This window comes from Mytilus edulis, chromosome 14 (assembly GCF_963676685.1).
Source record: "Mytilus edulis chromosome 14, xbMytEdul2.2, whole genome shotgun sequence".
NCBI classification, from domain to species: Eukaryota; Metazoa; Mollusca; class Bivalvia; order Mytilida; family Mytilidae; genus Mytilus; species Mytilus edulis.
Genome location: NC_092357.1, coordinates 46,374,109 through 46,401,778, shown reverse-complemented (window position 1 = coordinate 46,401,778; position 27,670 = coordinate 46,374,109). Strand labels below are relative to the sequence as shown.

The window sequence follows — 27,670 nt, the reverse complement described above, 5'->3', positions numbered from 1 at the left end:
AGATATTCAATATGAAAAGGGGGGAAATAACCGTGACTGAAATCTAAATCTAAAATTTATTTTAAAAAAATACACATTTGACCATGCAGATGTAAGAAATGATACTTCAAGCAATGAAACTACGAATTAAATGTGCCACTTTCATTACGACTGATAGCCTAAAAATGAATCATGCATGCATTTTTAGCAGACTCAACCAGGTCGGCGATAAGATATCGAATATAAAAAAGAAGATACGGTTTGGTGTCAATGAGACAACTATCTACAAGAAACCAAAATAACACAGAAGTACAAACTATGGGTCTCCGTACGGCCTTCAACAACAGACAAAGCACGTACCGCATAGTCGGCGATAAAAGGCCCCGAAAAGACAATGTAAAATAACCAGTCAAAAAAGAAAATTAACAAAGTCCGTACCATCGTATGCGTAACTTAGTTGCTCACCAGAGGAACGCTACGCAAGCATTTAAACCCGCGTTCCACAAGTTTGAAGTACGTCGAAAAGCAAAGGTATACGCTTGGTGAACGCTTTTCCTTCAGGAAAATTTTAATGGAACATAAAACATTTCATTCAGCTCAAGCGTTTGTCAAGCGTATACCTGTATAATGCACGTACATCATATACACGCTGCACGAGCGTTGAAAACGCTACAGATAAGTTTGAGACACGTTAAGGGCACATTGCATAAAAAAAAATACTCGTCGCCTTAAAGCTTTCATTCAGGAGAAGAAGTCCGATACGGGTGAAACTTCATCTATACTGTTACGTCATTGGTTGAATTTCTATTGTTTATGACATTTTAAACCAATCACGACGTTTTGATGTATACCTTTTGAAAATATTACGCAGGATGCATAAGATTTTGAAATGGCGAATTATAGCATTTGGTGGAACGGTGACTGCTCTTGTAGTGATGCTTCAAATTCTAATGTTATTCATGTCGTTGCGCTGGTACTTATAATCTATCAATGATGGTTCAATATATAAATATGTTGGTAATATAGATGAAATCGTTTGTCGAGTAATAGCAAATGTGAAGTGGTATGGTAATTCTTCGGTTGCCATGGCTTTAATAGAGTAGAATTACAGTACTAAGAAGATATAACATACCAAGAAAAAGAGATTGCATATTAAAGAGAATAGAAGAAACATAACTACTCTTAAATCTGCAATTTTGTGTAAGCAAATTTTTGTTTTCGTCGAGATTCGATCTCATGCTTTTGTGATATCGATTCAGCATCGCCTGCACTAGTACTGTGTCCATCGCTCTAGACCACTCCGTCCGACACCATCATTTCTTCTGAATTCTCATCGAAAACTTAAGCTTTCACAATCGTCAATGCTGGATTTGGTTTTTGTGGGTTTTGTTTAAACTGGCCACCCGCTGATTGATACTGCGTAGATAAGAGCGAAACAACAGCAGGGGTCCAGTTTAGGTTTTGTCAAGCTTCTTGCAAAACTCAAATTGTAGTTCCTCATAGGATAGAAAATTCTCGGAAAAATTACAAAGGTATACAAAAACCATTACGAACATTTTATTAACATGTGTTGATAACCTTTTAAAAAGTATAGTACAGTGCAGGTTTATCATAATAAGTGCATGGTTAACGAGAGCATGCAGTTAAAGGTCAAAAAGACCCCAATAGAATAAATTCTTCCGTTAGCTTTTGGTGGATTCGCCCCCTCTAGCCCACTACCAACCGGTGCTTTGATCAGGACCCACGTGGGGCCGTAAGACCCCTTACCAAGGTTCGGGCGTACACGTTAAAAAGACCTACCTACGCCACTGTCCGCCACGTAGACTGAGCTACACAGCGATAGGTATATATACATGTATGATTAAAATATGAAATAGAACATGAAGATTGTGAAAAGATCCGTACAAATTGCCACTGGATACAGATTAATGTTCAGCATCAAAATGGAGAATTAAAATAAGTACATTACGGAGGCATCAGAGGCATAAATAACATTTGTGTAGACATGCGCCGATCTTGTCAATTGACCTAAAACATGTTTGATTAAACATTTACTACTTAACTAGGTATTGCAATATTTCGTATCTTTCTATATAGTGTATACAGTGCTTTATTGGACTGTTCTAATAATTTCTTTCTATCTGAACAAAAAGAGCCGTTAGAATTAAATATAATACTGCAGACATCGGCAAAATTACCTGGAGACAAAGTAGATCTCACGTGTAGTAAAGATGCCCCTCGGTGGGGTGTCCAAATAATCACTTCATGACAATTTTTTGGCCAATATATCACATAATAATTATAGTTGATTTTTTTTAATATACAGTCTTTGATTAGTTTAAAATAATCGAATAATCACGAAGGATTTGGTCTTGTTTTCAAACAATCACTATAAAAACGGGTCAAGTAATCATACAATCAAAAAACCTCGCGCTCAATGATTGAAATTGGCAATAAACGGATAATGTTTAGTTTGAATTATCTTTCTTGAATCATACAAACTTTAATATTTTTAAGATTAATATAGCAACGCAGTACTTGAGAATTGCAAATGCATCTTTTCTTTTTAACCTAATGTGTTGGTCAATGCGCTGGAAAATGTTCTTAAAAGGGATCAATTTAACTTACAAAAAAAAAAATTCAACAAATCTTGCTAACAAGAGGAGCTTCATACTTCTGAAGACATCAACGCTGTCTAAATCAATTATTTCAAGAATCAGTTTTCAGATTCTTTAAAACCAGTGCCGTAGCTAGTAGGCCATTTTTACGTGTACGCCCGAAATTCGGCGAGGAGTGTAAGGACCTGTCGCCCGGTAGTTGGTCCAAGTTAGGGGGCAAAGCCAACGAAAGCAATATTGTATCGAAATTGAGATACTGTTCCTGTCATTAAATAATCATCAATATTATTATTCTGTGCACGGAATCTAAATGGTTTTTTTTATGTTTGGTCTATTCATTGTGTTAATTTGGAATCTAATGGTCATTGGTTTTAGAGAAACCGTCCAAACCATGCAATTAATTTCAAATATGAGTAAAAGGAGCTGCATGTGGGGTCAAGCATTCTATCAACAAAAAAATCGTTAATGAACTTGAAATAATTAATTTTCAGAAATTTTCAGGTGCAATATTAAAATTTGCATTTTAAGGGTTCTGTAGAACCCTGGTTCTCGCCTGAGATTTGCAGCAAAAAGTGAATCCATTTATCAGTCCTTTACAGAAGTTAAAAAGATCAATCATTATTTAAAGACGTTTTTTCTTAATCTGGAATATTGATATTTGCACAAGTTTCATGACCATCTATGCAGGTTTTAAAGTTAAGGAAGCTACCATTTAAGTTATAGACAGGAGAGGAGTTTTGAGTACACAAAAAGGCAGGATGATCAACTTGGCAAAAAAAAGGCAGGATGTAAATTTATGTAAAAAAAAACAACAAAAAAGCCCGGATATTCTTATAAAAAAAGGCAGGACCGAAAAAAGTAAAAAATAAAAGGGAAGAAACGGAGATTACAACTAAAAAAATTACAGGACAACATTTTTCATCCTAGCCCCCCCTTTTTTCCCCTCAAATCAAAGGGTAGCTTCCTAAACAAAACCAGAGACCGTTTGTTAATTTAGTAAAGATAAGTCTGACAGTTTAGTACTGAAAAATGTACGATCTTTTTTCTCAAAATTTTGGCTTTAAATATTAATCATAAAAAGCTTCTTCCAAAGTTGACGAAGTAATTGATGTATCATAAGAAACATTAACCCCAAAATGTAACTACCTTTTACCTGCAAAAAGAAATTATTTTTTCTCAATAAAATACGGGGAAATTAAACATTAATTTCATCATTAAGCTCTAGATAATCTTTTGATCATAAACAGATTCTGTGCAACTTCCGTAAAATTTCACAAAGATTTGCCAAAGTTATAGATATTTAAAAAAATTTAACCACATACTGAACCTAAACTGATACCGTCGACGAAAATTCAGGCTCTCTAATTTCCCTTTTCGCGACATAAATCATAAGCTGGACAAAAATTCAAACCAGATAAATTATCGAATCTCATCAGACCCCATTTCGTGGTTCTTTGATTTATTTGGTTGGTCATTTCGAAAGGGGGTGCAATGTGCCAAGTCGTTAACATTTTGAAAAAGTCGCTCGTCCGCATTGTACGTATAATTTTGATGTACAAAAGCCGTTATCATATTATTACTATAATCATTTTAACACTGTAGATCGTCAATCGGGAACCTTCGGGTGAATCCGCGGAAGGTCCGGAATCGGCCGAGTTGTAACGAATGTATTATAATAGATCGTTATTTGTATCAGGAAATGTCATGCGTTCTTGCTTTAAAAAGATTAAGATAGATAGATAGTTTATACTCATTAAATCACGCAAATACAAAGGTTACATATAAGTTAAAAAATAATATACATTAAAAACATTAAAAACATTAAAAATGCAAAAAATTTTAATGAGTAGGAAAAACCGACTCTCAGGAATTTACTACATCAAATGAGTATTACAGAAGCTGTAAATATATTTATCAAGTTTGCAAGATAAATACATGAGATTTCTAATCATTTTCTTTTTTTTTTTTTCTTTTTTTTTTTTTTTTTACATTGTGTGATTGAGCTGTTTTATATGTATATAACAGTGTCTCATAAGTCTTTATAGGTTAGTTTTTGATCTTTTTTTCATGTGATTGTACTTGTGTAAATATTTTACTATTGTATAAGATTGTATAAGATCAATACGTGACACTTTAATAAAATAAATTTATCCATATTGATAACCACATGTACGTCCAAGCCGGAAATCCTGAAATTATAAATAAAATTAATAGACTTCCATGAGGGGGGCTAGAGGGGGTCTCATCTCGATATCCCGGTTTTAATATAAGAAAATCCCGAAATCCCGGACATATTTTGTAAAAAATCCCGATCCCGATAAACAAGAAATCACCATTTATTTAATAAAGAGGTCCTCCACTATTTTAGGTAACGAATATACACATCTGACACAACTTTGAAAGGAGGCCGTCCTGGTAAACTTTGAAAATTAAACCCTCTGAGTAATGTTGTTTTTAATTATTTGCTTTCAATTTGTGCATTTTGAAATATATTCAGTACGTACATTTTAAACAGGTCAAGTTGGGGTATTTGTTTTCTTCAAAATTGCAGAATGCCATAAATATTTTTATATGATATTCGATTATAGAGAAGACTGTGTCTGTGAAATTATCTGTGTAGGAAAGCCAAGAAAAAATTACATGTGTTTCAGGTAACATCCCCTAAAAAATTAGGATCGGTAGGAAAGCAAAATAGTTTTTTTTCAAACGTTTTTGACTGGTTCATATGGGAAAAAAATTCTGACTTTCTAAGTACTTGCCCACATAACATCCAAAAACCTTTTAAGAGTAGAGTTAGATAATAGGTACTTAGAATTAGGGAAGATATATATAGGGGTACCGGAAACACATGTGTTTTCTTGTAGGTCTTACATAATCTTACTCTTATTGAAAATATCCAAATCAAGTCTAACTTTTGGGAAGGGTTGTAAAGAGGCGATATGTTCACGGACAAACGCGAAATAAAATTCCAATTTCACGATGAACGAAAAATTAAAAAAATGCTTGCACGGTGCCGTTTTTACCAATTTCACAGTGGACCACGAACTTTTTTCACGGAAGGTTGAAAATAAAAATGGCAAAACACGTTGCACGAAAAAAAATTTTACCACCCTCTTTGGGTATACTGATCCTCTAAATCAGAACGACACTAATACCAAGAAGCTTAGACATTTATCATGAATTTGGGTTAGCATTTCATTCGCGTACAGTGGATATTAGATATGGCACTGGCTACGGTTACTTTAAAAAAAAACGAGCAGAAAATAACAACTAGATCTGGATCTTTTCTGTTTCTAGATGCGATTCTGATTGAAGTATAATGAAAAAGGCACTTTTATCTGTACAGTTTTTTGTCAATCCCGTTATATTTCAACATAAAAATCCCGATTTCCCATGGCTAAAAACGTGGGTTTCCCGTATCCCGATGTTTTTCTATCCCGAATTCCCGATCTCTAAACAAGGCAATCCCAATTTCCCGTTGCTATAATCGACCAATCCCGACGTCCCGAAAATGGTCCCGCCCCTCTTCCATGTTGGGTTTTAATCTCCAAAATAGAAGATGTCTACCAGGAAAGGGAAAACTTACACAAGGAAAAGAAAACATACATGGGGAAGGGCTTGGAGTTAAAGTTCTTGTCTTAATCGTCATTCATCATCCTGAACTCAGGAATGGGGGAAATTCTAATAATGTTTATCGTTTTCTATTGATATGAAAGTAATCAAAGAGGGACGAAAGATACCAAAGGGACAGTCAAATTACGATTTTAACAGGGCAAATTAGTTTCCTCTTAACCCTTAAAAAATGCCTAGCCTCGTTGACCATATGCTAGCATCAGAAAAACATATCCATTCCGTTCCATTCGTCCTATGTATGTTTATATTTTCTGAACTGAAAATTTCGATTAAAATATGTATTGCAATTCACCCATTACGGCAACAATACTGGTGCTCAAGTAGGTCCTCATTTGAATGTGTGGGATGTAAAAATACGGCACAAGTCACAATTATTTCCTTATCCATATACTCTTATTTCCAGTTCCAGTTCAAATTTCACAATATGTATCCCTGTCGACCCCTACTTTGCAGAACCTACCTACTATATTATTTGTTAATTTGTTCTCGTCTTGAATATGTTTGCAATATTTGCCACTGCACATTAAGCAAACAACAACCATCAATCATTTCTTATAATAATGCAATACTAGTATTGTCTTCTAAACAGATCCCGAAACTTTTCTTTAAAATAAATCCGTCGTATAAACTGATCCTCAAGTTCCAGCAAATAAAAAAAACACAATTTCTCCTACCCTCATAATGAACAGATTTTAATTAGCCATTTCTCAAATATCCAACATACTATTAATTTTTTTTATAATACTGATCTTAAAATTTGATTTAAACATTAAGTACTGTCTTATATATTTCGCCATTAGTTTTCTCATTTTAATTAATTTACATTTGTCATTTAGGCGCCTTTTATAGCTGATTATGCGATATAGGCTTTGCTCATTGTTGAAGGCCGTATATATACGGTGACCTATAGTTGTTAATTGTTGAGTCATTTGGTCTCTTGTGGAGAGTTGTCTCATTGGCAATCATACCACATCTTTTTTTTTATATTATATACTTACTCGAACTCAACTCAGTTACTTCTCCGAATAAAAGATGTTAGAAGTTGAACAAGGGGTTCATAACTGACACGCTGGAAGGAAACACATTTTTTTTCTGGATGTAGTTGCAAAAGTAAGGTTCAATGAGGTCAAATATCTCTATACTTATTTATTATTGATAACTTGTTTCGAACTTTTTTCAAGTATTTTATGTTTCTTGTGTTCACATTATATTTGTTTCCCATTTTAATGAACCCATCAGAGTTTTACTTTTTGCAATTTCAATATAAGCATTGCTATGATAATGTGTTCTCGTCTGGCATATACATGATAACACTGTCACTAGACGTTAAACAACGTGAATTATCAAACTGTATGTTGATTATCAAGAACAAAATAAAGAGTTAAAATTCATTTCAACAATCATTAATAAATTAATAAAATTGAATTAATATTTTTCTCTGGTTATCATGATCTACCGAGCGGTATACACGACGCAAATAAATCAACTCGTTAAAACTCGGTAGATTCCGTTCCTTCATCCCAACTAACGGATAGAAGGGGAGTAGCGGATTCACTCGATGATTGTCAATTATCCAGAGATCAGCATAGTTGATAATTGAATTTGCCAGTGATGCTCCTCTTTCCGTTCTAATTTAAATGCCTGTACCAAGTCAGGAATATGACAGTTGTTGTCCATTCGTTTGATGTTTTTATGATTTGATTTTTGCCATGATTTGATAAGGGCCTTTCCGTTTTGAATTTTCCTCGGAGTTCAGTATTTTTCTGAATTTACTTTTCATTAGGCTGGTTCTCTCCCTTGCAACATACGGGTAATCTTCCAGAGTCAAAATTTGACAGACAAAGGACAGGGAACCAGTCTATATTTTTCATTTTGTTTTAAAAACTTTTCGGGATCCGATCCTCTTGTTTCATCTAAATGATACAAACATTTGTAATTATTGAATGTTGTCAGATCCTTGTAATCAAAGCCCTACTGACACATGATCATATATTTTGAAATCAGTTTGTTTTTCTCACTTTTAAGTGAAATATGCCCTTCAAGCATTACCCAACTAACCAATAAAACGAACTGTCCATATCAAATTTACACGACGAGGAAAGAATGATTATTTTTGTGTCAGTGTTAATCATATTTATGCATCATTTTGAAGTGTCTATCATGTATCATTTTCTGTTGTCATTTTCATGAAGTTAGGTTTACTTTACAGCATCCGGGTTGTTATTTACTGGATGAAGTGGCGTTATTTAACAACATCCGGGTTTGCTTCAAATTGTCACGTGGTATAAGTAAATTATATGTTGCATCATGCGCACACGAAACAACTTTTAAACTGGATAACAAATATACTGAGACTATTGTGTAACGACCTTAACATTGCACGACTGATGGTAGGACAGGGGAACAAAGATACAGTATATATAAAAAAGAAGACGTGGTATGAATGCCAATGAGACAACTCTTCACAAGAGACCAAATGACACGAAACCAATATTAATGACATTTATACCAATAAATTCAATATTCAAAAATTTAATTACAGTGTTGAATTGATAACATTTTAGAATAAGTTTATTAAAAGGATCGAAAAGTTTACCATGCTCGTTTCTTATAGTTTGTTTCGACTGGGTTGGGCCTTTTTACCAGAACAGAATAGTTAATATGTCTCAAATAAGTATTCGCTCTCCCGATTGGTCAAATGGATGAGAGGGTGAAGGCATTGAGCAGAATACAACGACAAATGTATTTATATATGTCACACAGATATGCCACCGGTTTTGCAGGAACAGATTACCCTTAAAAGCACTCTACTTTTTGTGGGGTTCGTGTTGCTGAATTTTGTGTTTTCTGTGTTTTTTTAACATTTGTTTTGTTGTTCTTCGGACGTTTCACTTGTCAAGATTTGTATCTGTCCTTCTACAACTTGCAGCACACTTCGGCCGATCTAACACTCTAATGTAGAGTACCGGAATCAGCCGAGGTTTGCCGATTGTTGATTTTTAATGTCGTATCCCTGGCTTTCTTTTCAATTACTTGTAATTGGTTCATGCATCAAAATGAAAAAGAAATACACATTTGTCAATAAATTTTATTTACATCTTTAAAAGAAAATTGAGCTACGTGAATATAATTAACTACGTTTCTGACAAGACTGTAATGCGTTGCATAACAAAAGCATAACAATGTCTTACGGATGCTTGCTACTCGGTTTTAAAATAACAAGGATTTCAAAAAACGTATATAATTGGTATTAAAAGGGAAAAAATATGCAAATGAAAAGGTTCGTCATCCGAAATTTGAGGTATAAGCCATTAAAAAATGGCGGGTAATGAATCTCTCAGATTTTTCATACATTTAACATTAAATTTATCTTGTTTCTTTCAAAAAATGAAAAAAAATTAATGAGTTTATATTTAAAAAATTTAATAGAACCAATACTAATTAAAGAGTTAATATTTTTAAAATTTAATAGAACTAAAACTAATTAGAGGATTCTGTATATCTGATAAAAATTCAAAAACAACATGAACAAGAGTAGCAAAGACCCTTAATTATAAAAAAATATAATACAAATCAATAAAAATATTTTTCCATATTGGATGATTTAAAATGTGAAGCTATATTGAATGAATGATCTATAGGTAATGAATTTTTGGCACAAATATTCAAAAAAAAATGGCAGAAAAAACATCTTTTTTTACTATGTTCCAAAAACTAATGGGTTAAGGCTTATATTATAACAATGCATTCTGAAGAGTAGGTATCTCAGTTGTATGGAAAACAAATGATTCATGTTACATACCAAAATTGAAATTAAATGTCTGTTTAAAACAAAACAATAAATTCACATCTAAACAGGCTTGTATGTGAAATTTATCGAAAAAAAGACAAATAATAGAAAATGACTGCAAGTATATAACCAGTAACATTTTTAGTCTCACATGTTGAATGCCACACAGAAATAAAACCTGAGTCAACTGAATTATAATGAACATTTGTATCGTAAAAATGAAAATTGCAATGTAGAAGTCGAGAACATGTTAAAAAACCCGATTAATTGATTGATTGATTGGTTCATGATTGATTACTTGGTTGATTGATTGACTGATTGATTGTTAACAAGTGTTTAACGTCGAAAAGGAGCATATATATATATATATAATTATACAAGATATAGGCTGAATCAAAGAGGTATATCTGAACAATTTAGGGTAAATTTTGATTATAAAAAGAATAGTACATAATTTTAGGTTATAAAGTATCAGAATTCTGTATAACTACAGTTTTGAAAAGAGACAAAATGAACAATTATTTGCCCCCTATGATTATACGATGGCTGCGGTCAACTCTCTACTGACACGATGACAGTGGTCAATTCTCTAAATGATGGCAGTGCTCAACCCTCTACACGATTGTAGTAATCAACTCTCTACAAGATTATAGTGGTCAACTCTCTACATGGTAGCAGTGGTCAACCTCTTTAAACCACGACAGTCGCAAATTCTCTACACGCTGGCAGTAATCAACTCTCTACACGTTACAATGGTCAACTCTTTACACGACGAAAGTGGTCAATTATCTACACGGTGACAGTTGTCAACTCTTTACACGATGACAGTGGTAAACTCTCTACACGATGGCAATGGTCAACTCTCCACACGCTTGAAGTGGTCAACTCTTTACACGACGACAATGGTCAACTCTCTACATCATGAGCAATATTGTGGCAATGGTCAACTCTCTACACGATGGCAGTGCTCAACTGTCCACATCATGTACAGTGGTCAATTATCTACACAATGACAGTGGTCAACTCTTTACACGACGACATTGGTCAATTATCTACACGATGGCAGTGTTCAACTCTCTACACAATTACAGTGGTCAACTCTTTACTAGACAACAGGGGTCAAATATCTACACGATGGAAGTGGTCAATTCTCCACTCAACACTATGATAGTGCTGAACTCTCTACACGTATGAGTCAATAAATCAACATATAGAAAATCTGGTATATTATCGTTTAAAACAAAAGAGCAGAACGACATGTAACAATTATGGAAGGTACTTGTAAATATATAACACAATGCCCACTATCCATTTGAGCTGGAAAACAATTAAATACTCATATTAAAATAAAACAAATATAAATATGATATAAAAGATAAGCTACATGTACGTTTCCATATTCATAAATGATGTATAGCATTCCACATTAATCGTAAAGGTTAAAAATAAACTTAACCGACATTGGTTAAACTTTTATTATAAACCATTCATCATGTTGGAGAAAAATTTGCACATTTTGGCGCAATTCGTACTTTCAGTCTGGAATAGATTAACGCGGAGGTTTATGGTCAATGATAATCGGATCCAGCGTGTATGTATCCGCAGCCTCAATCCAACGAATTGTTCCACGGTATTCGGAACTCTCCGCGGATTCCGGAACCCTCTATGGATTTTGGAAAGGGATACCTGCGGGGTGTTGTCATGGTTGTTTACGACTATAACATGTACATGGAGAATGGTAATCGAACATTACTACTCATAAAAATTTCAAAAGCATAAATAAATGTAAATTTTTTTTAACCAAATTGCAATAATAATACACATATACAAGAATTTCACTTAAATGCACATGAAATACACATTGTAAAAGTATAAAAATATTGGTCCCTTTCCAGCTAAAATTTGTTATAAAAATAAAACGATTGGTCATCTTGAATTATTCCTAAATATATATACATACTTAACAATATATATAAACATAAAAAACATTATTATACATATACATGGTATAAAAATGGTCGATTTCGTGAAGACATCGGATGAATATGAAAAAAAATGCCAGAAAATGACTTTGAACCCCATTGAATTATGCATGTGCAAGCTAGATGTGTGTGAAGTGGAATAAATATTACAAATTATTATACATGTTATACAGGACTGTAAGTACTAGTATATGAGAAAACGCATGGCACATGTTAGAATTTATAAAATCATAAAAGTGTTAAACCTTAGATCATCAGACAAAAATGGATTGTCTGCGAAAAGCTATTTTCATTTGAAACCTCAACAAATAGTTTCTTTTCCCTTTTTAAAAGTTAATACCACACAAGGATAGAAACGCCCATAGAGAACTTTAAAAACACACATTATCTCAATAAGAATTACAAATGAATTATATTGCATTTAAATGGGACTTTTTGCTAGCTTTTCATGTTAGAACATTGTATAGTTAAAGATATATTGAAAGATTTGTCTGTTGTTTTTTTAATGACCAGTGGCAAATATTACATTCATAATCTTAATAATATTGACTTACAAGTTGAAGCCAACACATTTTTTAGAAAATAAAAAATAAATCTAATTTTTAAAATCATGTTAATTTTCCATAGCTAATAAATTCCTTGAATTCTGAAATGCAAAACAATTCGTTAAGTAACGTGTTTGATGTCGGAAGTTCGCTTGCCATGTTTTGCGATTTTTGTCAGATTTTCGGAATACTCTGTTTTTATCCATTTGAATGCCTTAAAAAATTGCCCATTGACCCCCATTTTTCTTTTTATAAATTTTTTACATGAAAATGATAAGTCTGTAAACGTCTTATAAATTTTTTTTAATAGTTTTTGAGAACTTTAACTTGTCAACACATGGTCAATGATAAAGCTATGAAAAGTCAAGAGAGATTTATTTTCCCGCCAAAATTTCAATGGCTTATATCTAACATGATTTTGTGGTCCCTGAATGCATCAATGGGTTAATATGTTCTCTGTTAAACAGTAAAAATATTATGTAAGTGAACAAAATGGCAGCCATTTTAAAAATTGAGATCGTTTCCTTAAAATTATCTTAAAAAAATGTTTAACAAAATGTAGAACCCTGATAATCAGTCAAATGAAAATAAAAATCTTCGCCTCTCTATTTTTGACAGTAATCAGGTAATACTACATTTGTACTACTTTTTCACTAAACATTTTTTTCTAAATGAACATTTCGACTTAAAAGACTTTTCTCAGTACTGAATCTATGACACATAAACATAGGTTACAATTTAAGGTTAAGTATTTTACGTGAAAAATGGAACAAGTGTCTGTTTCAATGGTCAATAACCGACATGTTCTTGAACTATTTTTCTACGGGTCACCTAATTCAGCGTACAGTACTGTTAGACTCTACTTGAAAGTTCCTTTTAACTAATAAAGCATCTGCAACTTTCATCGTTTAGTATTTTTTTCTGTTTCTACAAAGGAGTTTCTAATTCCACGCATAATCTATGGCGAATTCATCAAATGTCAGCAATTTTTATCGAAAGTATGTTTTACATCTACAACGGAGTTCTTATCATTTCACGAACAATCTTAAAGATGTCAAGTTCACTTAAAATGTCGGCGTCTGTTCTCAATGTCTTATGAGACGTCGTACGGGGTCTTAGATATATAACCGTCGTTGTTTATCTTTCCATTTTTTACGGGTTCAGTATCTATCACTTCCGGTTTCTTTGTAGTTCCATATTCCTCTTTGAACAATTTCCATAAACTTATAACAAGATCACAGAGCACCATGCCGGAACTGTTTTTTTCTATCACACGCAAAACAAAAATACCATCATTTCTTAAATAATTGTCAGCAAACTTTCTAGCTAACTTTTTGTCAAATCCCGTTGAAATCTCGTTGCAAAGGTTCAAGTATTTTTTCACATAGCGAGTTCTGTTTTCTTTGAATAAAGTATAATATAGCCAGGAAGCGAAATTAAAGAATGTGAGGAAAGCCATAAGAAACAACCAGAACCAAAGAAAAATGAAAATTTTCTCGTTGAAAAGGTTTAACGGCAGAACGCATTGAACTGTGTAGCGATGGTGATTGCTCAATTGTCGGATGACGAAATCACACAAAGTCACGCGAGGAAAACGCGGTGAAGGGGTCCATTCTCCATTGGTAAACAGGTAACTCATTACTTCGAATCCGAACACATTGTAGTCAGTTGCCATGAACGCATTTAGAAGAAAGAACTGCCCAACTACATTTGCTGCATATAAAAACTTTATAAAAATGTAATATCCAGTTAAAAAAGTGCCATCACGTTTTCCTAAACAGAAAATTATGACGCTGGAAACACGCCGACGCATACGCACGAGCGCGTTGTCATGAAAATCTCTTTGGCTTTCAATCCATCGGTGCATATACTTTGCAATGTGTGAGATATTTTTCTGTCTGTCGTCAGGTGCCGACAAAAGAGTAGACTCTGACAAAATGCAAATTTTGTCCATATTTATGCCGGAATATCCATTTAACAATCTCCATGCTATATTTGGTATTTTGAACATCAACGCTTGAAACAAAAGAATTATCGGTACCCACTGGTAGTAAGTTATTTCCGCTTCCTGTCTCGTGGCGATGTTTTCTGGAATAGTATCACCTTGGGGAATGTAATATGTGTTTGAAATCCAGCATATAGATTTGGCGTAGGAATTAAATTGTCCTGTGAATTCTGCAGGCGTCCAACACTGTATAGCATCGCCTAATATATATTGGCCGGAAGTGACTACAACTGCAAAGAGTGCTAATAATAGAACTGTCCATATGTGGTTCACTCTATCTATCCAATCATCGTCCGCAGATCCTGAGACGCTGCTCCAGGATACAAGACTCCCCAATGCCCCAATCCTGAAAAAAGAGCATAAATGCATCAACGTATTAAAAAGAAAAGATCAACGATGGAATTTAAGTTCAAGGTCACATAATTCAAATGTTTCGTTTTTAGTCATCTTGTTTAAATGCAAACTGTCATTGACACCAAATTTTTTACTAATGTACCAACCTGTTTCATGGCGAAAAGAGTATACAATGCATTGTAAGTATTGATATATTTTTTTTTAATTTAATTATTTTAATCGCATAATACTTTTATAAGTAATAAAGGTTACTTGTTCAGAATTTCTTGGCGTGTTTACTGATCCATTCCCTAAAAAACTAGTTTCAGTGAATCAGTCGAGTTAACTCATGATTAAACTCTTTCGAAACAACCGTAATTACTACATTCACTCATGATAATCATGATAATATTTGTCCTTTGGTAGGAACGGAATAGTTTCTTAAATGATAATAAATTATACTCGAAACTAATAAAATGTAAGTTGTGTAAGTATAATTAACAATAAATATAGAATTATCCTGTTCTTACTCCATTGAAACTCTAATTTCACCAATCTGAATAAACTATATAAATCCTGTTTTAACGTGTCACTAACAATGATCTTAAAACGCTCCGTTCTACTTTTTATTTAAATGCCTTTCGGGATTCTCGTGATTTGTCGTGATGTCTAATGCTTATGAAAACGAGGCGTGGGCACAGAAACTGTATTTAAAGTTCCCATATTTCCAAAAAATCTTGTGACTTTCTGAACGTATGTTTGCAGTAGTGTCGTCTATTCTATGAAATTACAAGTGGAGTGAAAACAAGAACATGTAAAACTGTGAGCTATCTTCTTGATTATCATGATTATAGTTGCTTACAAATGATACCTTCGCTTTTAGTATTCTGTAAACAGGAAGTGGAACAAAGAAAAGAATCGGGAAACGCATTACAGGGTAGGGTAATAAGGTGTGTTCACCTGAAAATTGATAGCATATTTTAGGAAGCTCTTATTTGTACTTTCCTAGAAAAATACCACGAAAACTAACGTGACCATTACTTTTAGAATGTATAAGTATTCGGTAAACAGGAAAATGATGAGTGATGAACCTGAAACTTCGTCATTCGGTAAAGCATGTTTACACAAAGCCCGATAGTAGGAAGCTTTTATTTGTAGTTTCACCGAGGATTTAATAATATGTACTTGCATACGGCCGTTAACAGGTCGGGATAATAAGTATACCTCTTTTACATAGCTGATGTATAACTTGAAATACCGTTAAAGGTTCATTGTCTGCGTTCATTCCAGCTAAGATCTAACAAAAACGTCAAAGAGCTGATAAAATGAAAAAGGGGGGAAAGTATAATCAAACCATTACAAGGAATTAGAGCTATACATAGTTACATTCCAAACATGAGAAAAACAAATGTTGGTTAAAACTACACGTATGCTGGCAGTTATCGGCAATGAAATTTCAATGACATTTTTTACATTCGGTATACCTGTTAAGAGATGGATGAAAAGGCATTGAACGTATGAAACTGATTTAGATAATGACAAAACAAATTATATAATTAACAGTTGTCGGGACTTCTATATATATATATGGTATAATTGACAATAAGACAATTCTCCACAAGATACCAACAGACCTATTTATATATAGAAGTAAACAACTATAGATCTTCAACAACGAGCATTACTATACCATTTGACCAGCAGAGACCATGCAATTTTTGCTCTATTCGTGATGTCAATGATGAATTTCATGTCATCTTCCATTGCGAAAAATATTATATGGGAAAAAAGTTCTTTCCCAAAATACAAAGCTGTAATATGTACTCAATCCATTACATTAAGTACACAACTAGGTTTCATTTTAAAACGGTCAGTGGGAATGACGACATGATTAGTCTAGGCGAAAACACTACCACAAGACCTTAGAGGCGGTTTATAGCAATAACGTCCTTTTTTAATGATAAACTTAATGAAATAAGAAGATGAGGCATGGTTGACAATGTGAGAACTCTCCACAAGAAACCAACTTGTGTATATGTTTACACTGGGATTATTATAGCATAATTGTCACAGGTTAACAACTATTGGGGACCATACATGCCATACGGCCTTCCACAATGAGCAAAACCCGTACCGCATATGCAACTCATTTAGCAGACTAAAAGGATCCAATGTTTTATTAACCAAGTTTAAAAAGTCTCACCACTTATCATTGCTTTAACAAAAACACAATAAAGAAGGATATAATGTTTAATAGATACCATTAAATATTTTGTAATATTGTTTAAGGTGTACATAACACTACATTTAGTAAAAATCAGTCAAACGTTATAATCACGTTCTATTGTTAAGGAAATATTAAGCTTCTCAATGACCAAGTTTTTGACAAACTGCTAAAGCCAATGACATTTTCCAATAAAAATATGTGGTTCAAGTTTTTTAATTATTTTATATTTTTGTAAAATGTCTGAAGTTTTTATGAAAATTAAACAAGGTGTTTGGTACCACCTTAATAAATCGTCTCAGGAGACTCCTACATAACATTGTGTAAAATAATTTCAAGATGAGATTGTTTAAAGGTATGCAGCCTCCTTAAAATTTGAAGCAGGTTTTGTCAACCACACCACAATACTTGTTATTTATATATAATTACATTAGATGTATGTTTCATTGTAATACGTTATTCTGGTTGGCTAACTAGCAATCTCGTGATATTCCTTAAAATTGCATTACACAATGCAACTTTTCATTCATGATGACACGAGGTCCCACAATAAAGTGCACAGGTAAATGAAATAAAAACTTGATAAGAGGCGTGTTTTCATGATCCTATAGGTAAAAATGTAATTATAAGTATTGAATGCTTATTTTGTAACTTTATAGGGCTGTAAAAGCGTTGACCGTGCGCACATTTTTAGTATGAAGCGCTTCCGCGCTTCATACAAAATGTACTTCGGTCAACGCTTTTACACCCCACTAAATTTACAAAAAAGAGAATTCAATTCTTAAATACATGCACAAAGTTATCGTCATCCGGTATGATATTTAAAATCTGTTTTACATTTTTCATTGTTTCGCTTTATCAGCACAATATTACGTAAGTCTTGAAAAATATGTTTATACTACCAACCATAGCATGACACATTAAATATACTTTTATTCTCACAGCAACCTGTTTCGATTTTCAACTGAGCAACCATGTATTATTTAGTAAATACACTGTGTGTGAGGGTTTGAAAGGGGCCCTTATTTTTCTTATTCTTTCTTTTCCCCGTGTTTCTTTATTCCTTATATTTTTGTCTACTATTCTCTGTTCTATATATATATGAAAGCACCCTTTGACTCTCTTTATAATAACGCCCTTTTACATTTGTATGAAACATTCTCTTTATAAACAAATATTTTAATATCGATACAAATTTTACTCTTCGTGACGCATTGTACGTTTTTTCGGTAGCGGGTACAGGGGATTCATAGAGGGCGTACACTCCCACTTTTTGACCGTCTTAAAGATTAAAATCAAATGTTTTAACGATTTTTATACATTTTTAGTATACAATCGTCTTAAACTGTTCTTAGATTATATCCCCCTCCTTTCAAAAATCCTAGACCCACCTCTGTTTTTCAAGTATACCTGTGACATGTTTTAAATGATAAAATGCACTTGCAAATGAAATAGACAGACTGAGTGACCGGCGGTTAATTTAGACTGCACGACACAATTAAAAGTATGTGGTCGATTGCACTTTGAAAGTGTTTACCTCAAACTGCCCTACAAATAATTAAGGTTCGAAAAAAATTGACTATCGTAAATATTATTTATCACTTGAGACTTTAAACTTCATAATAGTGAGCTTGTTATTATTTTCATACGAAATATTACTACTTAAACTTGTGACTACTAGCTTCCGGAAGGCAATCGACAGCTTCCGGTAAAACGGACTGTGAGGATAGGATAATTTTAGAGTGTATGTACTTTTCCTGAGATCGGATTTTAGAAAGCTTATACAACAACACGACAAATCTCCACTCTTAAAATTTAGATACTTTAATGTATAAATGATCTGTCTCAAGTGTTAGGGTGTAATGTCGAAATGTTGTTTGACCGAAATACGAATCAAAACGAATGGAAATTATATTGAGAATTTAATTCACCAGATTTCAAGAGAAATATGGTTAATAAAATTTCTTGAATGATCAATCCAGTCCGGATTGAGTGTTAGACAAAATCGGTCATTACCGGTCATCGTACTAGGAACAGGGATGGAATTCATGAAATTCTCGGAAACCAAATTCGTATATTTGGCTTAAATCATTTAGAAAATGACTGTTCCAAGTCAGGAATATATTATATGACAGTTGTAATCCTTTCGTTTGATGTGTTTGAGCTTTTGATTTTGCCATTTGATTATGGACTAATCACTTTCCGTTTTTAATGTTCCACTAAGTTCAGTATTGTTGTGACTTAACTTTTCCCTATACAAATCCAATTTCAAAACTGAGTGTTCCGGAATCATTTCTGATATTATATTTTGTAATTTTCACACACTACGGATCTGTTTACCACAGTAACGCACTAACAACATTCTTAAACTTTTGGCCTTATCTCCGTTTTCCAGGAAACACAGGCAATCTGTATAAGACAGACTTTTATAGCTTTACTAAATGTTTTAACAAACGGTAATTGGCCGTTTCAGAATCTAAAGAATCATGGGTAATTTCATTGTTCGTACCCCAAAATGAAAATAACGCCACGTCATTGGTTAAATTTTCATTGTTTATGACATTTTTAACCAATCAGGACGTTTTGGTGAACACTTTTGAAAATATTACCCAGGATGCATTAGATTCTGAAACGGCGAATTGAATGATAATAATTTTATTCAAAACGATAATTTGAGAACAAAAAGAGTACTATGTCAATTCAAGAATCCCTTTGCGACATTTGTAAGCCAATATGTTAGGTTCATACTAGAAACTTCAAAAATTATTTCGTTAAAACGTTTGCCTCGGATTCCGTAAACAAGTAAAGTTTTATAAAAATATGTTGAGTGCAACTACAGGGACTATAGTCAAAGACTCGTGATGGTGTATACATGTACAATACACGTTTCTTAAAAAAAAAAAACAAGTCTAAATTTAATCATAATTCAACTGTCCATGTATATTAAATTACTTCTTTTACTATTAGTATCGTATTATAACAACAACAACAACAACAACAACAACAACAACAACAACAACAACAACAACAACAACAACAACAACAACAACAACAACAACCATATCAATAACAATTAATGACAAACAAAGAAGTACAGAGATAGATGCTGATGGAAATTGCTGTTTCTTGTAAAGTAGCAAATATTTGAGGCAGATCAGGACGAGAACATGCTAATATGATATGATGATAATAATAATAATAATAATAATAATAATAATAATAATAATAATAATAATAATAATAATAATAATAATAATAATAATAATAATAATAATAATAATAATAATAATAATAATAATAATAATAATAATAATAATCATGATAATTGTAACAATATTGAAATATTTTTAGAAACACTAAGACACATATCATTTCTTATAAAGGGCAATATGTATACATTATCATCACAACATATCAACAAATATAAGATCATATAAATGGTGATTTATAATGCGCAATATTTTTCACGTATAATTTAACGAGGTTACTGTTACATGAAATTGAATTCTTTGATTTGCATATTAACGTCATATTGGCTAACACATCTCGTTATTTTAATACTAGTAGCATAGTTAAGTATAAAAAAAATAATAATGTGTACTTACATTATCAAACTCTAACTAATTTTATCCAATGGTCAGGCATATTTATTGTTTTAGACCATCACTCATCACGTGTTTTGAAATGGTACTTATTGTAAATGATTTTAAAGGAGAACCAGTTAACTTTATTCTTATGTTTCATAGGTATGCGTTATGAGGCTCGGCATGGGAGTTTAGATTATTAATCAACTGATCATAAAGTTGTATTAAAATATTGGTCAATTTCTTTTTTTTTTTTTAATGATTCAGATTCGGCCCTTGTCTAAAATATCTAATTATTATACAATTTGTTTTTACACTAAATTTATTTAAATGTCTGAATACCAGATACCCCCTCCCTCTCATATAGAAGAATCCAATAATTGGTTCTATTAAGATTAATACGGATTAAATCATATAGATTTGTGTATTTCCCTTGTAAAACAAAGCGCTAATCTGCCATAGCGGGGGTTCAATTTATTTACGCTTAAAATAAATTTCGATTGCACGGTTCTAAATAAGATTACTTAATTAATCCTTCTTACAATATACATGTATTTAAGGATTTTAATTATAACGTATGTTTGTGCCCAAGTGTGGTTTAGACTACTACTCCTCTCGTGTTTTGAAATGGTACTTATTTAAAATGATTTTAAAGGAAAATCACTTAACTTTATCCTTATTTTTGATAGGAATACGCACTCGATAATGTCCGCGTAATCATTTTTGTATTTATAATATTGATTGTAGAATCTATTTGACGTCATACCGGTTATGTGATTAGTAAATATATAAGTATATATAACAAACCAGTGATCAGTTCTATACACCACTACTTTTTCTGTTTCTTAAAATAGGGTAAAAAATACATATTTTATTAATTCCTGTTTCCTGGCATAAAAATGACATAGGTATAGACTATATATTGAAATTGTCTAGACTGTCCTGCATGTACTTATACAAATATTTCTGGAGTAGAATGGAGCTCAACCAAAAATGTCTAGGATATGTTTAATTATTTATGGTTGATTGATTGATTGTTGGTTGCTTTACGTCAAAATATTCCATGCATGTTCAGGACGGGAACAAGTTAATAATACATACAATAGGTATAGGTGTTGTAATAATAGAAGCCATCCGGCCGGATGATGGTCGGAGAAATTTACCCGTCATGCATTGTTATCTCTCCGCCCGCTAAGCAGAAGATAAAAGAGTATCTGCATGTATCATGTAATTTTAAGAACCGCAAACAGAGCCTCTTTTACTAGTATAATACTTCTATTTCAAGAATGATACCCTTGCTTTAATTTATTCGTCATGCATTGCAATTCCTACGGCCGCTAAGCGGGAGATAACAAGAGTATCGATGGTGTAGTTATAAGAACCCCAAACAGAGCCTCTTTTTCAAGAATGATACCCTTATTTTCATTTACCCGTCATGCATACTTTAGCCCTTATGGTATCCATTATTTTAGGCGCCATTTTTAATTATTTTAATGGATATCTGATAAGCAGATGTTAACCCTGGTAACCTTCAAGAGGTCATTGAACTGGACAGATTGACCATGTAATGAATAAGAACAATGAGCTCCTTTATTTTTATTGCCTTTCGATCGATAAATGTGTTCTTTGTTCTATTTAATTATTTGCCACAACACCTGACACTTGAGACCAATTGATTGTCGACACTCCAGATTGGTGCAAAAGGATGATAAATTTAATGGAGTTATTCAAGAACTGTAACCACATTTTACTAAATACAATCGTAAATATATGTGCCTGTCCCAAGTCAGGAGTCTGTAATTCGTTGGCTATCGTTTGTTTATGTGTTACATATTTTTTTTTTCGTTCTTTTTTTGTACATAAATTAGGTCGTTAGTTTTATCGTTTGAATTGTTTTACTTTGTCTTTTCGGGACCTTTTATAGCTGACTATGCGGCATGGGCTTTGCTCATTATTAAAGGCAGTATCGTGACCTATAGGTCTCAATAGATGTGTAATTTGGTCATTGAGGAAAGTTGACTCATTGGCATTCATACCACATCTTCATGATCTTCGGTTTTATAACCCAATTAAATCAGCGTATATTCCGCTGCTTGTCAACGTCTACATTCTCGCGGGCGTGCGAGAAACGGACAAGGAGACCGAAAGAGTAACCACAGTTACTGTATCAATGAATTATTATTATTGGTAACACAGAAACTATGTCCTGATTAATAGAACATTACAACTAGTCCCAATTGTCAGCTCATCATATGTCAGACATAGAAAATTAGAAGTTGTCCATCAGCCACTAGTGATATGCCATATATATATAGTGATATAGCAAGTTATTCACAACTTGAACATCAAAATTAATTGGAATTGGAATCATCCGTAAGATCAGCCGATATCCATAAAAGTCTGGCTGCTGTTCTTTATTTTTTAACCATTTTTCTCTATTCTTTATACTTTTTGGATATCGTTTTTTATTTTTTATATTTCAGAACCAAATGATCTCGTATTCTTTATTATTTAGCATGTTTATTCTCCATTCTTTTTTTTCTTTTTTTATATTTATTGTTTTGTCCATTATTCTATAGATTCTGTCCACCCAATCCGGACCCATATCGGACATTCATGGCACTTTTTCGTATTTTCGTAACATTTTTGATAATCGTGTTATTCAGCATATTTTCTTTTTATTTTTTAGTTAAGAATTAGTTTGAACTAATTTATCATGTATACATCAATTCGCATCCATATCGACCCTATACAGTCAGACAGTGTTTTTGTATAAACAAAAGCAAAAACCCACTTTGATAAATATGTTCTGTACAAAACCACAATGACCCTCAATACTACATTAACTTAGAGTACATTGGCAAATTCTTGCGCGTATGACTTAGTAATACAATATTCTTATACTTGTGAAATTCAATATTAATGTTTTAAATGACTTTCTAAATTATCACAATTTTCAGTTGAGGTTTCATGCCAGATGCCATTTCTGTTTTTGCAGACGTCTTATGCATCGACAATTTTTTCTCCTCGGGACGACAGTTTTTTTTCTTCAGATTTATTTTTAGGAACAAAAACTTCCTATAGAAAACTTTAATCTTTTTTTTAGACATATTTAAAATCAAACAACTGAAAAAAAATGTCAACACCATTATAACACAAAATGATTGATGCTTCATTCATATGTACCAACTCTGTCTGCTGTATAAATCCTTGATTTGGTACTTTGTCTGTTTGTCGGGTTTTAAATCGTTTCCGTTTCGTTTTATCGCAGACTCGTGACGATTAATTTTGCATATTGCATACACATCTGTCTGTTTACCGTATGCAACACTCTAAATGTATTTTGGTTATTTGTGTCGCTGGGTTGCCATCTCATTGACACAAGTGCAATATCTCCAGGCGTGGATAATAAATTGGATTTTGAAACAGGGCTTCAACTCCAAGTAAACTAAACCGTAAATCATGAACATGATGAAGATTATTAAAAACATAAATACATGCACAGCTGTACATGCTGTACCACGGAGATGATGGTTCGATATTTCAAATAAAAAAATCCGAAACAGGGACGTGGCTTTGTTTGATAAGTCATCATCACTTTAATAGTTAACTGGTTTGTCCTTTCATCTAAAAACTCTGCACCGTTAGCTACAGCGATCAGTAACAACAACAGGTTTCCAGTTTACTTTACGTAGAAGACATGATAGCGAGACGGTACCATGTAGTTTGAACATGACACAAAGGTTTTGTTCAGAATAAACCTCCTTGACATGACAAATACATACATGCTATGCATGTAGGAGACTTTGTAACCATGAATTATTATGTCCATGAATTAAAGTTCAAAGCACTTAATTATTTTTTCTAACCATTTAAGGATTGATATACAAAAACACTCATTAACAAGCATTAGAAATGCACTTGTCAATATATAAGTAATTGGAAATCGTATATGTCTTCCAAGTGCTTGTGGTTAATCAGCCATATTCGGGATAGAATGTCAAAAAAGACTTGTATCAATTATATGTTTAACAAAAATGTCACATCATTATGATCATGTGAAAATATAGATCAAGATTTCTATTTCTGCGTAAACAAATGAGTTTAGAAAATCACGTAGATCTATTTCCAATAATCATGATATTGCACACTTTTATTTGTTTGGGGTTTTTAATTTTTTTTTAAATTTTAGCCAAAAGTATAAATACGGTGTTGTTATTGCCTACTTTCTAGATTGACCAAGACTGTCTATAAGTAATTTGATAATTGAAACCGTGCACTGTACAACTATTTAGGATTAAGACATAATATAAAATATTTCTAAGATTCAAAGGCCGTTTGCCTCCCATGCATTTGATTTTTGCACTTATATTTTGAGCCTTCCAATTTTAAAGATGTTGAACTTCAGATATTAAACATTAAAATATTTAGGATTTCCTATTAGTCTCTGCAAACCTGTTTGAAAGAATGAAAAGTTAGTACTAGAGCCTCACGGTCAAGCGGAAACATACGGACAATCGGAAACAAAATAAGTTAATTTCTAATACTAGTAGATAAATACATAATAAAATATACTGCCTAGAAATCTTTATATCTTGATTTGGTCTGGTTTTAATCAGTTTGCCCTTCTTGTATTTTATATGAATTATTATCAAAATTTTGCAATTACATGTGGATGTTTTTATTATTTTTATTTATCTATAATTTATTTTTCAGAATTGCACAATTATACCCCGAAGTGTTAAAGGGAAATACTTTAAATTCTTTTTTTTTTTTTTTTTTTTAGAAAACTACAATACTACTGAAGTAGTGTGACTATGAACACAAGTGGGAATTTTTTAGTTTTTTGAAATATTAGTCTTTTCAAATTTGTTTCTTTTCATTTGCACACAAGGAAATGGTGTTCTGCATCGTCAGTTTTAATATAATGCGAATTAGTGTCAAAAATAATCTTAACAGGAAATCGATAAGAAGGAAAACTGATGCCGAACAATGTTCAATAAAAATAGAATTACATAATACAATATACGCCCCTATACACCCTCACTTCTTTCTCAAACTAGCGACGTATCATAGTCTTTCAAGGAAGGACAGGTCATTAAATATTCAGTTTACAGTATATCAACGTAAAATAGACTTTATCGCAACGAAACGGAGCGATTACATAACATAATTAACGTTTCTCATGCTGGGGGTTAACAAGTATTTCATCAGAAAAATAGATTTGCGTCTTTTAAAAATAAGATATAAGATGTCAGCAATATCGGTCTTACAAAATCAAGAAAAACATAAATATTGAGTTAATAGATATTTTTCAGACAAATTAAACAACGCCGATTAACGTAGTTATCTCGAATTATCATCATGATCATAGATCATGTACAATTGACTTTGTAATCAGAATAATCATAAAAATCATTGATAACATGTGGCCGCCAAAAATCCACGTATCATAATTATTCGTTTCTCAACAAAAAATGAAAACACGAGTCAACATGTTATTAATTTTGTTCTACTGTAAACGTGGTAAATAAGCTAAGAAAAATAATTTCCCACGAGTTCTTAGCGTCACCAGTACCTCATTACACACAACTATCATATGATTTATGTATAATAATTATATAAAATATTAAAAATATAACTTACATTTCATCAATTTATAATTGCTAGTAATAATCCACGTGTTTATTTATGTATAAATCTATAATTTCTGATGATTTCTTTCTTATGAAACTTCTTCACAATCCTTTGTTTACGCTCAACCAGTGGGAGGATCAAATTTCGTGACACGATGGGATGTCAAACTGCTTCAACAGCTGACAAACATCACGTGACCACCGAAATCTCAAGTGCCGTCGAGTCATAATATAAGAAGGATATACGTGCTAAATAATGTGTATATATGTTCTTTTGAAGTCACAATTACTTGTAAAAGTGCTATGAAAAAGAGGATTAGACTTACATTCCCCCTAAAAAGCAAAATAAAAACAAAAACCGGACATTCCCCCTCGGGCTTTCCCCCTTTTAAAAAGGAAATGTAATTTTGGAGAAAAAGGTTCTGTAATAAATAATACATTATAATTTTCTATATATAAAACAGATGATGTGGTGTTATTGCCAATGAGACAGCTCTCCACAAGAGACAAAATGACACAGAAATTAACAACTATAGATCACCATACGGCCTTCAACAATGAGCAAAGCCCATACCGCCTATAATCAGCTATAAAGACCCCGAAATGACATATGTAAAACAATAATGTATATTTTATATATATCTACAAATGAAAAAAAAATCCTAAAGAATCAACTCAATGGTATCTCCCACAACAATACAACACGATTTTTTCCCATTGAAAAAAGTATACTATATATCATAGATAAAATTTTACTGCAACACAAAACTTTTATGACTGATGGCGAAAAATAATTCCAAACCATGACAGACTTAATGTTACATATCTATAATTTGTTTCCTTTGCATTCGAGCCTTTCTGAACCATTATACCGTAGAAGATATAATAGACAGTTTATCATCTGGCAAATGATAATTCTTTAAAATTAGCTTCTGTTTCCACGGAGTTTGAGTATAGTATACATGTATTTATATCTTTGATGTAGTCCTAGAGAGTTTCTATAGACATTTCATAGTCTACATATTTTTTTCGGACCCAATATTTTAAGATATCCATAACTTTTTGCTTTCTAATTTTTTAGTCTTGCGTCACTTAATGTCAATATTTTGTTGGTAGAGTTCCTAAGCGTAAGAAACTAATATGTTATATCTTTTGTTTGAAATTTTCATGTTTTATTTGATTTTCAGCATTTAAAAAAAATAAGACATTATATGCATGCATCGGGTTTGATATTCCAACTTGTCGGTGATTTTATGAAAGAGGAGCTAAATATACCAAACATATAGATCGAAAATAAACTGACAACGCCATGGCTAAAAAAAGTAAAAGACAAACAGACAA

General features: G+C 32.5%; 1 protein-coding gene across 2 annotated transcripts; it reads right to left on the bottom strand.

Annotated features, from left to right (window-relative positions):
• Window positions 1-9,304: 9,304 nt before the first annotated feature.
• On the bottom strand, window positions 9,305-26,529 carry LOC139502479 (innexin unc-9-like). 2 transcript variants are annotated; one of them, XM_071291957.1, is made up of 2 exons: window positions 26,340-26,529; window positions 9,305-14,898 (listed from the first exon to the last, which is right to left on the bottom strand). In XM_071291957.1, coding segments are annotated over exons 1-2 (1,260 nt in total). In that variant the 5' UTR covers window positions 26,342-26,529; the 3' UTR covers window positions 9,305-13,640. The 2 variants fall into 2 exon arrangements, with proteins under 2 accessions (XP_071148058.1, XP_071148059.1); XM_071291958.1 differs by lacking the exon at window positions 26,340-26,529 and adding an exon at window positions 20,715-20,819.
• Window positions 26,530-27,670: the final 1,141 nt, after the last annotated feature.